Raw genomic sequence first — 14,411 nt, forward strand, 5'->3', positions numbered from 1 at the left:
ACTTTATAACCCCCATCACGAAGCCATGCTGTTTGATCAGATTATGCATTTCTAAATGCCATCTCACATCCTTTCTAACATTTTCCGAATAACAGAAGCTAACTGGCCTACAGTTACCTGAATTTTTCTCTCCCTTTTCAAATAAAAGTGTTACACTGGCAGGATTCTAATCCTCTGGACTTTTTAAAGGGGTTTTCCTAGATTATATTTTCAGAAACTGTCCCAAATACACTGCGAATTCTTCCTTATCCATGCCCATCAGGGGCCGAGAGACTACATCCACCAATATCATCTTCCCATTGTTATTTTTTAACCTCCACCCAGATAGATTCTACATCTTGCTTTTGCCTCTATTCCAACTAACAATACTATCTGCACCACCCTTTCCTTCTTTGTCTGTATTTTTGAGAAATCACATACTCCTGAATATTAAGATCCCAGCTTTGATCTCCTTATAACCATATCACTGTAATGGTTGGATTTTTCAATCATTTATTCAAATTTAAAGATGACCACATATCATGGTGGGGTTTAACTGCAAGCCCCAGAACATTAGCTTGGCCCTCTGGAGTATTAGTCGAGAGATGTTAGCATTGTATCACCATCTGCCCTTAAAAATATTTCACAGGAAGTTCAGATGATTCCTTGACAATAATTTCAGTGTGAAAACACCACAGAGGCAACAGCCATGCGCCAGGGAGGAGGTGCATGAGGGATGTTCATGTGTTATGGGGTGGAGGGGTAGGGGTGTTACTGAAGATTCTGGTTTGTGGAGTGCCAGTCATGTGCAAACTGTTTGCCCAGTCCCTTGCATCCTATGAGTGTTTGCACTGTCAAAACAAAGTCACTAACCAGCTGTAATGGACTTTTCAGCATGAAGACAGGAAAAGCGCACCCTTTGCTTCTGTAAAATATCAGAAGGGGTCCATTTCTGATGGGCCCACCCTCACTCTGCTAACATTTGATAGAGGACTTGGACTCACCTCAATTGTGTTGATGCAGCTTGAACAGACAAGGATCTCGAGTCGCGTGTAGACAAACCGCAGCCCTTCCAGACAGTGAGGGGGTACCCGCTTCAACTGGAGAACAATAGCAGACTGAGGTGAGGGCTTTATCATGCGATTCAGAAAAAGACCATTTCTACTGCAGCAGGGCATCACTGATCAATATTATACAGGCTGCCATTGCAGTACACCTTACAATATCACCTCCAAACAATGTGCTTGGAATACAGTGACCCACTCTGTAAGAACGTGCAACTTTTCTACCTGTATTTAATCTTGCCCTAAGTCCTGATTCACCCGTACTTCTGTGCTCACCAATCTACACTGGGTTCCTGACTGAGCAACATTGCAACTTTAAATACATCACCTTCCTTTTCAAAGCTCTCCCTATCACTGTAACCTCTAACAACATAACTCAGATTTACCCAAGCTCCTTTAATTCTGACTTCCTGCACATCCTGGATTTTAATCGCTTCAACAATGACAGCTGCAACTTTCAGCTCCCTGAGTTCCAAGTTCTGGTCTCCCTTTTATAGGAAAGATATGATGATGTAAGTTAGCTTGCTGAGCTGGAAGGTTTGTTTTCAGATGTTTCGTCACCATGACTAGGTGACATCATCAGTGAGTCTCCAGTGAAGTACAGCTGGTATGTCCCACCTCTCTATTTAGAAGTCTTGGTTTCTTAAAGTGGGTGATGTCATTTCTGGTTCCATTTTTCAAGGGAAGGTAAATGGGGTCTAAGTCTGTGTTTATTGATGGAGTTCTGGTTTGAATGCCATGCCTCTAGGAATTCTTGTGCGTGTCTTTGTTTCGCCTGTCCTAGGATGTGTGTGTTGTCCCGGTCAAAGTGGCGTCCTTCTTTGTCTGTCTATATGAAACTAGTGAGGGTGGGTTGTATCTTTTGGAAGTATATTAAGTTTCGAGAGGGATCAGAAGAGATTTACTAGAATGTTGCCAGAAATGAAAGGTTTGAGTTATACACTGAGACTGAATAGGCTGGGACTTTTTTCACTGCAGCAAAGGGAATTGACGGGTGACCTTATAGAGGTTTATAATACATGAGGAGTATAGGTAAGGTGAACGGCAGGTGTCTTTTCCCTTGTGTGGGAGATTTCAAGACTAGGGATATATCCGAAAGGAGAAAGATTTTAAAAAGACACAAGGGACATTTTACCTTTTTTTTTAAACAGAATGGTCAGTGTGTGGGATGAACCTGCAAAGGAAGTGGTGTATGGGAGCACAGTTACAACATTTAAAAGACATTTGGATAAGTAAATGAATAAGACATGGGCCAAACACACTAGGTAGCTCTAGTTTAGCTTGGGATTATGGTTGGACTGAAGAGTCTGTTTCCATGCTGTATGAGTAATTCCCTCACTACACCACTCCACCTCACTTTCCTCATTCAAAACAGACCTGAAAACCTAACACTTTGACCAAGCTTTTGGTTGTTTGACCTAATGTAAAAGTGGGTGTCATACTGCGTCTGATGATGCATCTTGGGCTTGTTTAATTACTTTATATCCATGAGCTGCTATCCACACTGGGTTAAATCTCATACATTAGCAACAGCCAGACAGTGAGACACAGAAAGTCTGATGACATTCAAGGTGATTTTAAAATATTAAGTTGTTGCTGTGAATTGAAGGGTATTGCAGCTAACAGTCTCATCCATAGGGAGGAAGCAGCTGAGGTCAATGACTCCATCCCAGGAAGCTGTCTGCTAAAAACACATAGCAGAGTCACCCACCCAGTGACCCCAATTGGAAGGGAATGGCAAAATATACATACCTCTAAAAATCGGAGAGATTTAAAAGCCATGATCTTCACAGGTGTCTGAAGTTTGGGACCCGGGGGATGTACCAACTGGAAGAGAAAAGATAGTATTTTTTTTACAGAGATTGAGGAAGAAAAGATGCACATATAGCCCATCGCTCAACACAGACTGACTGTTCTCGCCTCTCACTCAAAAACAAGTGTGTGCAAACATCCTCCCAGAGCTCCCACCATTGATGCACGTATGTGCTCATCCACATCCCTGTCTTACTAATACCCTCCCACAAATGTGTACATTAGTCTCTCGCCCCCCACAGGCCGAATCTGATAATGCCAAGGAAAGACTTTTTAAAAAAATTGAGGTTACTGTAATGTTCCACAAATGCAGGTAAAACAATTTTTCACACTGTTCCATCTATAGAAATAGCTGCTATGCGACAGAGGTGCTACCATTTCACTTGCTTGCCCCCCTAACGCCTGGACTGTGTTCTAGATTCTGCACCAGATAACACAAGACAGCAGAAACCCAGTTATTGGAAACACTTGGAGAGCTTTCTAACATAATAGCGTAGAGGGAGCTTTCCTCTTTATCTAACCCTGGACTGTTCCTGTCCTGGGAGTGTTTGATTGGGGGGGGGGGGGGGGGGGGGGGGAAGCTACAGCATAGAGAGAGCTTTCCTCTAAGCATCTAAGCCCATGCTGTCCCTGGAGGTGTTTGATAGGGACAGCATAGAGAAACTTTTGCTATTTAGATGAAAATAAACTTTACAAAAGCTTCTGTACACAAGCTAAGAAGATCAGGAAGACCCTTCCACGCGTGAAGAAAACATGATCAATGATGTCATCAATGAAAATTCAAGCCACAGTCTTAAAAGCCATGAGCATACAGAAAATAAAACGTGCAAACTTTCACTAACCTTCAGCGAGACAGTTTTCTGTAGAACATCGAAAAGGAACTGCACCTCAAGGACGGAGGCAGTATCAGAAGGGTGGGAGGGCAGTGCGATGAACCCATGCTGGTACTTGCGTGGCAGGAGGTGCTGCTCAAAGAGATTGTGGAGGAGCTGGAGGCCAACAGTTAACAGCGACAGAGTACTTGTCCCATTCAGTACAGAGTCACCTGGACAAAGGGCACCAGAGACACATTCACATATGTAACAAAGCTGCTGGTAAGTGGGACACCCTCATGAACCAAGATAGGGACCCCTCAACTCCTGTGAGGAATGTACTGCTGCATCAGGTGGGTTGGACAAAATGTTCCTGATCCTTAATCCAAGGAGGAATGAGACAGAAACCAAAGCTGGCCACAGGAATATTGAGTACTCTTCACATTCTGCAAAATCCAGCTATCATCTGGAACCACTCTACCTTCCCGACCAATTGCACATTCATAATTTCCTCAGATTCCAAAGGTCTGTTAATCTAAGGTTGTAATTATACTCAATAATAATGTTCACTGTTCTCTGGGATGCAGATTTCCTAAAGATTCTTAACTCTCAGTGATGAAAGATTTAATCTCTGCCTTAATTGGCCAACTTCTTATCCTGAAACAAAGCTTCCTGGTTCTGGCAATCGCACCTCTTCTATTCATTTTCTCAGCACTACATTTCGGAAAAACCAGAGGAGACACAAGAAAATGTTTTTAAACACAATTACTCAGTTACAATCTGGAACATTCTACTCGAACTGGTGATGCAAGCAGCTGTAGGAATTACTTTCAAAGTAGACAAACACCAGAAGGGGTTGGAAATGCTGTAAGGCTATACAGAAAGAGCATGTGGAGTGGGGTTAATTGGAGAGTCTCCAGAGCTAGCACAAGCATAACAGACTGAATGTCCTACTAGCGAGTTGCATTTGGCATACGATTCAAGTCTACTGTGGCTCTATTATGAGCACTCACTCCTCAGAGTCAGAATTATCCACTGGAGTCTGCTCCAGAAACTTGCTCACACAATCCGAGCTGACTTCCCAGTGCAGGACAGAGGGCCTGCTGCATTGTCAGAGGTGCTGCCTTTATGACAGGATGCTCAACCAAAACCCTGTCTGTCTCCATCAAGTGAAAGAAAAAGATCCCAATTTCAAAAGGAGCTTTGGTTTACTAAAACAAAAGCAAAAGACAGTGGATGCTGGAAATCTGAAATTAAAACAAAGTGTTGGAGAAACTCAGAAGGTCTGACAGCATTTTTGGAGAGAAAAACAGAGTCAATGCCCCCAAACCAATGATTATTTTTCAGAACCGAGCCTTATTTTCCAGTGTCCTGAGTCAATATTCATCTCTTGACCAAAATCACTAAATCAAAATAATCTAGTTGTTACTTGTAGGAGTTTGCTAGGTGAAAGATGGCGGCATTTCCAATGTTACAACAGCAACATTTTAAAAACATTTCACTGGCCATTAATTGCATTGAGAGATCCTGAAGTGATGCAAGGTCTTAGGCAAATGCCTGACTTTTGATAACTGAGCTTCAATCTCACCACTGAAGTAAACAACACCTTTATTGAAGGGACTCTGATCTTTGGGCGGGGGGGGGGGGGGGGTTGGGGAGAGACTAACTAACATTCGCATAATACCTTGAACAACTTCAGTCTGTAGGGGGACAGTATCATTTTATTTTCAATGATGGACTAAAATGGAAGAAAGGACCATTTAAAATTTATAGGACAATGGAAGTAATTGCTGCACTTTTAAAAACAAGTTACCAAACTGTGTGTTTGGCATTTAACACTGCTCGTTTGTGCAAACGGTAGGGGATGTTTTGTTTTAGACATCCCTAATCAACCAGTTTAGAGATGATATGACACACCTCTGGAGAAGGTGAACCATGGCCTTGTGGCATCTGTGTAGGAGTGCAGAACATGATTTGGCCAGCAATAGGTAGCTGAATGGCTTGTGTAATTGTGCTTAGTCGCAGATGTCGAAGGTCAGCAGCCCAACAACAATTCCCTGATTCCAGGGCAGCTAAACAGCTTGTGAATGACTCAGGTAGGGTAGGTGGTGCATCTTGCACACACACTCCCTGCAGTAAAAATATCTGAAGACAGCCAGATATTTTCTCCCATTAGTTGTGATTAGCTGCAGCCTTTCACCAGTAACTAAGAACTTTGTAGTCAATGTATCAATTGCCTCCTACATAAAAGTGAAAGAGCCTGGAGAAAGATGACAAAGAATCCCTGTAGGGATTCAAATGATTCTATGAATCTGGAGAAAGACGACTAAAGAACACAGAGTCTTGGTAGCAAAGGGAACGTCTCAATGAGCCCTCAATGGACTGGTGCTAATGGCATGTGTCCCCTGGGTTTTCACCCATAAAACGATATTTCTTGTATGTTTATGTGTAGGCACTTTAAAAACGGTTAGGCTTTTAACTAGGAGAGCCATATGTTGATACTTTGTGATTAGACTTATTTATAGCTCTTAAGTGCAGGAACCTGGTCAGTATGTTTTGTGATTTTGATTCCAAAGGACAGGTAAAAGGGGACTGTGTGTGCTTTGATTGAACCAACTTTTGTGATGTCCCTAGGAACAGTGGGGCTCGAGAATCAAAACTCTTTCCCAAATGGGTCATAACTGCTGGCCCAAAGACATCTTGCAGCCAGAAAAGGCTTTGGAGGTGGAGTCACTGCTATAATGGAAGCAATGTAGCAGTTAGATCACTCACAGCCAGTACAGGATTCCCAGAGTACAAGCAACCTTTCCTGGACACCAAATGTCATCCCAACCCCTGTTGGCAATTATGAAGGAACTTGGGCACTGGGGCTGCACAATGTTTCATGAGAAGAACACAGAATATTTAAGAAATTGGAACTTGACCTTTAAACCCAACAAACCTTTTGAGAGAGCAATTCCCACCTACCTAACATCTTGCTAACGTCCTTTTCTCCAGGAAATGCATTAATTATCTGCTGCAAACCTGGTAACATATCACACAAATAAAAGCAAAATACTGCAGATGTTGGAAATCTCCAGCATTTCCTGTGTTTGTAACACATTACACAATTTCATTATCTTTAGGAGTTAAACAGAAATTGTCCCATTTGTTTTTAATCTTTTAGTTTCTAAACCCTAAGTCCCCCCAGGGCTTAAGCCCTGAGCTGCAATTTGTATAAATTCAGTATATCAGGCACCTCCCCCTCAATGAAAACTTCAGTCACCTCAAGTTCTGAGGCTCACTTGTTATCAGTGCAGGCTGTAATTAAAACAAACATCCTAACACAACATGAGGCCATTCAGCCCTTTCACCTTATTTTATAGATAACAAATTATCTGTAGCTCTACACCATTTACACACTTCAGGACATACTTTTTGACTGTTTTAGCAAAACATCTGTGAAAGTACTTAATTTCAGTGAGGGGTAGTGGTGGATAGAAAGTATGGATTCACTGCTCCGTGCATGACAATGGGTTCACAGGAACATAGGAATTAGGAGCAGGAGTAGGCAATTCAGCCACTCGAGCCTGTCCCTCCATTTAACATGAACACGGCTGATCTCATCCTCATCCCCAGTCTCCTTCCTACTCCCTATCACCTTTTATTTGCTTTTCATCAGAAACATACCTTTTCTTTTTGTGAATCTGTTGATTGATTCTGCCTCCACTGCATTCTGGGTCACTGAGTTCCACAGATTGACAACCCTCAGAGAGAAGTAGTTTTGAACCTCCCACCCCCCACTCTATATCTCTGATCTCTTGTTCAAGCCAGTCCCACAAGGGGGAGCAGCTGTTCACCATTCATTTTATCCCTCCCCTTTCGCATTTTATCCCTCAAATCAGACCCCCCCTCCCCCCCGACTCCGGTGGGTACAAGCCCAAACTATTCAATCGTTCCTGATGCGACAGCCCTTTCATCCTGGAATCAACCTGGTGACCCTCTTCTGAACTGCCTCCAGTGCCACCACATCCTCCCTCAAGTAAGGAGATCAAAAATGGACACGATACTCCAGGTAGGATCACTCCATTGCCTTACATAATTGTAATAACACATTTTTACTTTTATAATTCGGTGCTTTTGCAATAAATGCCAAGATTCCGTTTGCCTTTCTTATTATACAGTAAGGCTGTGCACCCACATTCTGTGATTCATACACAAGGAGACCCAGATCCCTCTGCACTGACACACTTTCAATCTGCTTCCCATTTAAATAACAATTTACCCTTTTTATTTTTCCAGCCAAAATTGACAACCTGGCACCTATCCACATTAGGAGGCAGTGAGGACTGCAGATCCTGGAGACCAGAGTTGAAAAGTGTGGTGCTGGAAAAGCGCAGCAGGCCAGGCAGCATCCGAGGAGGAGAATCAACGTTTCGGACATAAGCAGAGAGAAGGGCTTTTGCCCGAAACGTCGATTCTCCTGCTCCTCGGATGCTGTCTGGCCTGCTGCACCTATCCACATTAAACTCTATCTGCCAGACTCTGGACCATTCCGCTTGTCTATCAAAATCCATCTTGATCCACAAGATCCATAAACACATTGACCTGGATTCCATTTACCACACTCTGAGAAAAAGAACTGGAAATGACATCACCACAGGAAATGACATCATCAACCTAAGGAAACCTAAACACAAATAGAAAGTGAGCCATGCCAGTGCTTCATCTGGAGGCTCACTGATGTTACCTTGTATGGGTGATGAAACTTCTGAAAACGAACTTTACAGCTCAGCGAGCAAACCTACATCAAGATCCATTTGTCAACTCTCTATCTCATCATCACCTGCTTTCCCACCTAGTTTAGTATCAGCTGTGAATTTTGCTGTTACACTATCCCTGCTTGTAGCTCAGGCAGCATCCACGGACAGACAGCAAGCTAATGTTTCGAGTCCAGATGAATCTTGTAAAGCTCTGATAAAGAGTCATCTAGAATCAAAACGTTAGCTTGCTCTCTGCCTGACCTGCTATGATCTCCAGCACAGATTGTAAATAGGTGTGGTCCAAAAATTGAAACCTGTGGCAGTTTGATAGTTACAGCTCGCCATCCAGAGAAGGACCTATTTATCATGACTTTGGCAATCCTCTATCCAAGAGAATACTCTACCCTCAACCCTCTGGGATCTAACAGTTTAGATCAGAGTATTATGCAGCAACTTGTCAAACACCTTCTGAAAGTCCAGATATACCACATCTACTGGATCCCCATTATCCATCTCGCTAGTTACATCCTCAAAAGAACTCCAGCAAGTTTGTCATCCACGACCTGACCTTTGGGAAACTGCACTGACACTGGTTTTTCCAAGTGTTCAGTCATCTGCCTGACATCAAGAGTTTTACTCCTCCTGGCTCAATTTTAAAGGTGTTGCCATTTTGTCCCAGAGCCTCCCACTGTCCCGCACCACAGGAAGAAGTGTCTCCATCTGACTTACCGTGGTTTCGGAGCAGCTTTGCTAAGTTTCGCACAAACTCATCCTCCAGCACTCTGTTTGCCATTGTCTACAATGCAAAGAGGGAGCCAGGTTAGAACACAGGCACACTTTTGCTTGGCAAATACAAAGACATTTGTTCCAAAGATCCAGGTCACCTGATCACAGGAAGGATGAGACAGTGAAGATTTATGATACTGGGGAAAACTATAACATTGGATAGTCTGGGGTTGTTCTCCTTAGAAAAGAATGGGCCGAAGGGAGATTTGTTTGAGATGTTGAAAGATTTCTGTTGAAAGAAATTATTTTCTCACCCTGGTATTGGTAGTGCTCTGAAGCTCAATGCTTAAAAGGTTGGCAGAGACAGAAACCTCAACTTATGTGAAAAGTGGAACCTGCCCAACTACATTGGGAAGTGGAATTAGGGTTGGATGGTTTGTTTTACAGCAATCGCAGTAATTTCTGTGCCATGAAATGTCCACAATTCTATCAGCAGAGCCTACAGGCACAGGACAAAAGGAATCACAGAAAGCATTGACAACTAATAAATAAGAATGTAAGAATTAGGGGCAGAGAAGGCCATTCAGCCCCTTCTGACTGCTTTGCCATCGAATACGATCACAGATGACCATCCAGCTCAGCAACCTCTTGGTCCCTTTAGCCTTACGTATATTTAACTCCTTCTTTAAAACATTCAATGTTTTCACCTCAACGCTTTCAGTGTCAAAGAATTCTGGGCAGCACAGTGATTAGCACTGCTGCCTCACAGCACCAGAAACCTGGGTTCAATTCCCATCTCAGGCAACTGTCTATGTGGAGTTTGCACGTTCTCCCCGTGTCTGCGTGGGTTTCCTCTGGGTGCTCCGGTTTCCTCTCTCAGTCCAAAAAGATGTGCAGGTCAGGTGAAGTCGCCATGGCAAACTGCCCGTAGTCTTAGGCGAAGGGGTAAATGTAGGGGAATGGGTCCAGGTGGGTTGCTCTTCGGTGGGTCAGTGTGGACTTGTTGGGCTGAAGGGCCTGTTTCCACACTAAGTAATCTAAAAAAGATTCGATAGGCTCACCACTCTCTGGGTGACAACATTTCTCCTACAGTCATAGAGATGTACAGCACAGAAACAGACCGTTCAGTCTAACTCATCCACATCGACCGGATATCCCAACCCAATTTAGTCGTACCTGCCAGCACCCGGCCCATATCCCTATAAACCCTTCAATTCATGTACTCATCCTTTTAAATGCTGTAATTGTTCCAGCCTCCACCACTTTGTCTGGCAGCTCATTCCACACAGGCAGCACCCTCCGTGTGAGAAATGTGTCGCTTAGTTCTGTTTTATATCTTTTCCCTTCCACTCTAAACCTATGGCCTCTAGTCTGGACTCCCCCATCCCAAGGAAAAGATCTTGTCTATTTATCCCATCCATGCCCTTCATGATTTTATAAACCTCTACAAGGTCACCCCTCAGATGCTCCAGGGAGAGTAGCCCCAGCCTGTTCAACTTCTCCATATAAGTCAAATCCTTCAACCCTGGCAACATCCTTGTTAATCTTTTCTGAACCCTAACAAGTTTCACAATATCCTTCCGATCAGAAGGAGACTAGAACCGCACGCAATATTCGAAAAGTGGCCTTACTAATATCCTGCACAACTGCAACATGGCCTCCCAACCCCTCTACTCAATACTCTGACCAATAAATGATTTGGAGGTGCTGGTGCTGGACTAGGGTGTACCAAGTTAAAAATCACAACGCCAGATTATAGTCCAACAGATTTATTTGGATGCACTAGCTTTCAGAGCGCTGCTTCTTCATCAGGTGATACTCCACAACTGCCCGACGATGAAGCAATGCTCTGAAAGGGAGTGCTTCCAAATAAACCTGTTGGACTATAACCTGGTGTTGTGATTTTTAACTGACCAATAAAGGGAAGCATACCAAACGCCTTCTCCATGATCCTATCTACCTGCAACTCCACTTTCAAGGAGCTATGAACCCAAGGTTCAGCAACACTTTCTAGGACCTTACCATTAAGTGTTTAAGTCCTGCTCAGGTTTAGTTTCCGAAAATGCAGCATTTCGCATTTATCTAAATTAAATTCCATCTGCCACTTCGCCGCCCATTGACCCATCTGGTCAAGATCCTGCTGTAATCTGAGGTAACCCTCTTCGTTGTCCACTACACCTCCTATTTTGGTGTCATCTACAACCTTAATAATTATACCTCTTATGCTCACATCCAAATCATTTATGTAAGTGATGAAAAGCAGTGGACCCAGCATTGATCCTTGTGGCACTCCACTGGTCATAGGCCTCCAGTCTGAAAACCAACTCTCTCTGCCATCACCACCCTCTGTCTTCTACCTTTGAGCCAGTTCTGTATCCAAATAGCTAGTTTTCCCTGTATTCCATGAGATTTAACCTTGGTCACCAGTCTCCCATAGGAAACCTTGTCGAACGCCATATTGCAGTCCATATAGATCACATCTACTGGTCTGCCTCATCAATCCTCTTTGTTACTTCTTCAAAAAACACAATCAAGTTTGTGAGACAATTTCCCACGCACAAAGCCATGTTGACTATCCCTAATAAGTCTTTGCCTTTCCAAATACATGTACATTCTGTCCCTCAGGATTCCCTCCAACAACTTGCCTACTACCGACGTCAGGCTCACTGGCCTATAGCTCCCTGGCTTATCCTTACTGCCCTTCTTACATCGTGGCATCACGTTAGTCAACCTCCAGTTTTTTGGCACCTCACCTGTGACTATCGATGATACAAATATCTCAGCAAGGGACCCAACAATCTCTTTCCTAGCTTCTCACAGAATTCTAGGTTATACCTGATCAGGTCCTGAGGATTTATCCACCTTTATGCTTTTTAAGACATCCAGCAATTCCTCCTCTGTAATATGTACGTTTTTCAAGATGTCACCATCTATTTCCCTACATTCTATATCTTCAATGTCCTTTTTCACAGAAAACACTGATGCAAAATACTCATTTAGTATCGCCCCATCTCCTGTGGCTCCACACAAAGGCTGCCTTGCTGATCTTTGAAGGACCCTATTCTCTCACCAGTCACCCTTTTGTTCTTAGGATTCTCCTTAACCCTATTTGCCAAAGCTATCTCATGTCCCCCTTTTGCCCTCTTGATTTCCCTCTTAAGTATACTCCTATTTCCTTTATACACTTCTAAGGATTCACTCGATCTATCCTGTCAATACTGGACATATGCTTCTTTTTCTTGACCAAATTCTCAATTGCTCTAGTCATCCAGTGTTCCTTATATCTACCAGTCTTTCCTTTCACCCTGACAGGAATATACTGTCTCTGGACTCATCTAATTTCTGAAGGCTTCCCATTTTCCAGCCATCCCTTTACCTGCGAACATCTGCCCCCAATCAGCTTTTGAAAGTTCTTACCTAATACCGTCAAAATTAGCCTTTCTCCATTTTAGAACTTCAACTTTTAGATCTGGTGCATCCTTTTCCATCACTACTTTAAAGCTAACAGAATTATGGTCGCTGGCCCCAAAGTGCTCCCCCACTGACACCTCAGTCACCTGCCCTGCCTTATTTCCCAAGAGGTCGTCAGTTTTGCACCTTCTCTAGTAGGTACATATTGGATCAGAAAATTTTCTAGTACACACTTAACAAATTCCTCTTCATCTAAACCCTTAACACTATGGCAGACCCAGTCTATGTTTGGAAAGTTAAAATCCCCTACCATAACCACCCTAGTATTCTTACAGATAACGGAGATCTCCTTACAAATTTGTTTCTCAATTTCCCTCTAGCTGTTAAGGGGTCTACAATACAATCCCAATAAGGTGATCATCACTTTCTTATTTCTCAGTTCCACTAAAATAACTTCCCGAATGTATTTCCGGGAATATCCTCCCTCAGTACAGCTGTAATGCTATCCCTTATCAAAAACGCCACTCCCCCTCCTCTCTTTCCTCCCTTTCCTGTCCTTCCTGTAGCATTTGTATCCTGGAACATTAAGCTGCCAGTCCTGCCCATCCCTGAGCCATGTTTCTGTAATTGCTATGATATCCCAGTCCCATGTTCCTAACCATGACCTGAGTTCATCTGCCTTCCCTGTTAGGCCTCTTGCATTGAAATAAATGCAGTTTAAATGTATCAGTCCTACCTTGTTCTCTGGTTTTGTCCCTGCCTGCCCTGACTGTTTGACTCACTTCTTTTCTCAACTATACCAGTCTCAGTTCGATCTCTTTCCTCACGATCTCCCTGGGTCCCACCCACCTTACTAGTTTAAAATCTCCCAAGCAGCTCTAGCAAATCTCCCTGCCAGTATATTTGGGTCTGTTCTTTATCCATGTCTGTACAGTATCCTTAATCCCATTCACTTTAATTTTACATTTTAATGTCTTCTGTGGGCCTTATGGAAAACCTTCTACAAGTCCAATCAAACCACACCACTGACTCCCGCTTACTAACTCTACTCATGACATGCTTAAAATTCCAGTAGATTTCTCAAGCATCATTTCCCTTTCATAAAACCACGCGGACTCTAATCAATCCATTCACTCTTTCCCAAATGCTCCATTACCAAATCTTTTACAGTGGGCTCTAGGATTTTCCCTACGGCTGAAGGATGGCTACCACTTGTCCATAATCTCTGGTTTTCTCTCTCATCTCCTTGTTCTAAGGAGTTGGGTTCCATTAGCAATAGCAATTAGCGTAACAGGAAACATACGAACGGAGTTCAGGTGATCACATTCATGGCCCAGTGGATCACACTTCAATCAAGTTCGAAAATTTTAGCTCAAATCCGAATGTTTCGACTACAGGATAAAATTCAAGGATTGCGTAAAGATGTGTAACGCAGGTGCTGGCTGTTGTGGTTGTGGGTATGCCCGCGGAGCTGGGAAGTTGGTTTGCAGACGTTTCACCTTCTGTCCAGGTGACATGCCACCTCAAAGGGACGGAAGGATGAGGAGCAAACTCAGAGGTTTATAAAATCATGAGCAGCAGGGAAAGCGTAAATAGACACTGTGTTTTCCCTGGGGTGGGGGAGTCCAGAGCTAGAATTCTTAGGTTCAGGGTGAGAGGGAAAAAATATAAAAGGGACCCAAGGGGCAACTTTTTCACACAGAGGGTGGTATGTGTATGGAATGAGCTGCCAGAGGATGTGGTGGAGGCTGGTACAATTGCATTATTTAAAAGGCATCTGGATGAGTATATAGAGAAGATGTGTTGGGTAGGCTAGAGGTTATTAAGGTGGATAAATCCCCAGGACCGGATGGGATCTATCCCAG

General features: G+C 43.4%; 1 protein-coding gene across 2 annotated transcripts in view; it reads right to left on the minus strand.

Annotated features, from left to right (window-relative positions):
* stk11ip (serine/threonine kinase 11 interacting protein) overlaps positions 1–14,411 on the minus strand; it is a 127,261-nt gene that overhangs the window by 94,921 nt on the left and 17,929 nt on the right. For both annotated transcript variants that reach the window (XM_060828238.1, XM_060828237.1), the window contains exons 2-5: positions 9,139–9,205; positions 3,698–3,900; positions 2,796–2,870; positions 984–1,079 (exon numbers count right to left, since the gene is read on the minus strand). In XM_060828238.1, coding sequence (XP_060684221.1) covers positions 984–1,079; positions 2,796–2,870; positions 3,698–3,900; positions 9,139–9,202 — 438 coding nt within the window. In that variant the 5' untranslated portion in view covers positions 9,203–9,205. The remainder of the gene's footprint in view (positions 1–983; positions 1,080–2,795; positions 2,871–3,697; positions 3,901–9,138; positions 9,206–14,411) is intronic.

Source organism: Hemiscyllium ocellatum, chromosome 7 (genome assembly GCF_020745735.1).
Source record: "Hemiscyllium ocellatum isolate sHemOce1 chromosome 7, sHemOce1.pat.X.cur, whole genome shotgun sequence".
In the NCBI taxonomy this organism is placed as follows: Eukaryota; Metazoa; Chordata; class Chondrichthyes; order Orectolobiformes; family Hemiscylliidae; genus Hemiscyllium; species Hemiscyllium ocellatum.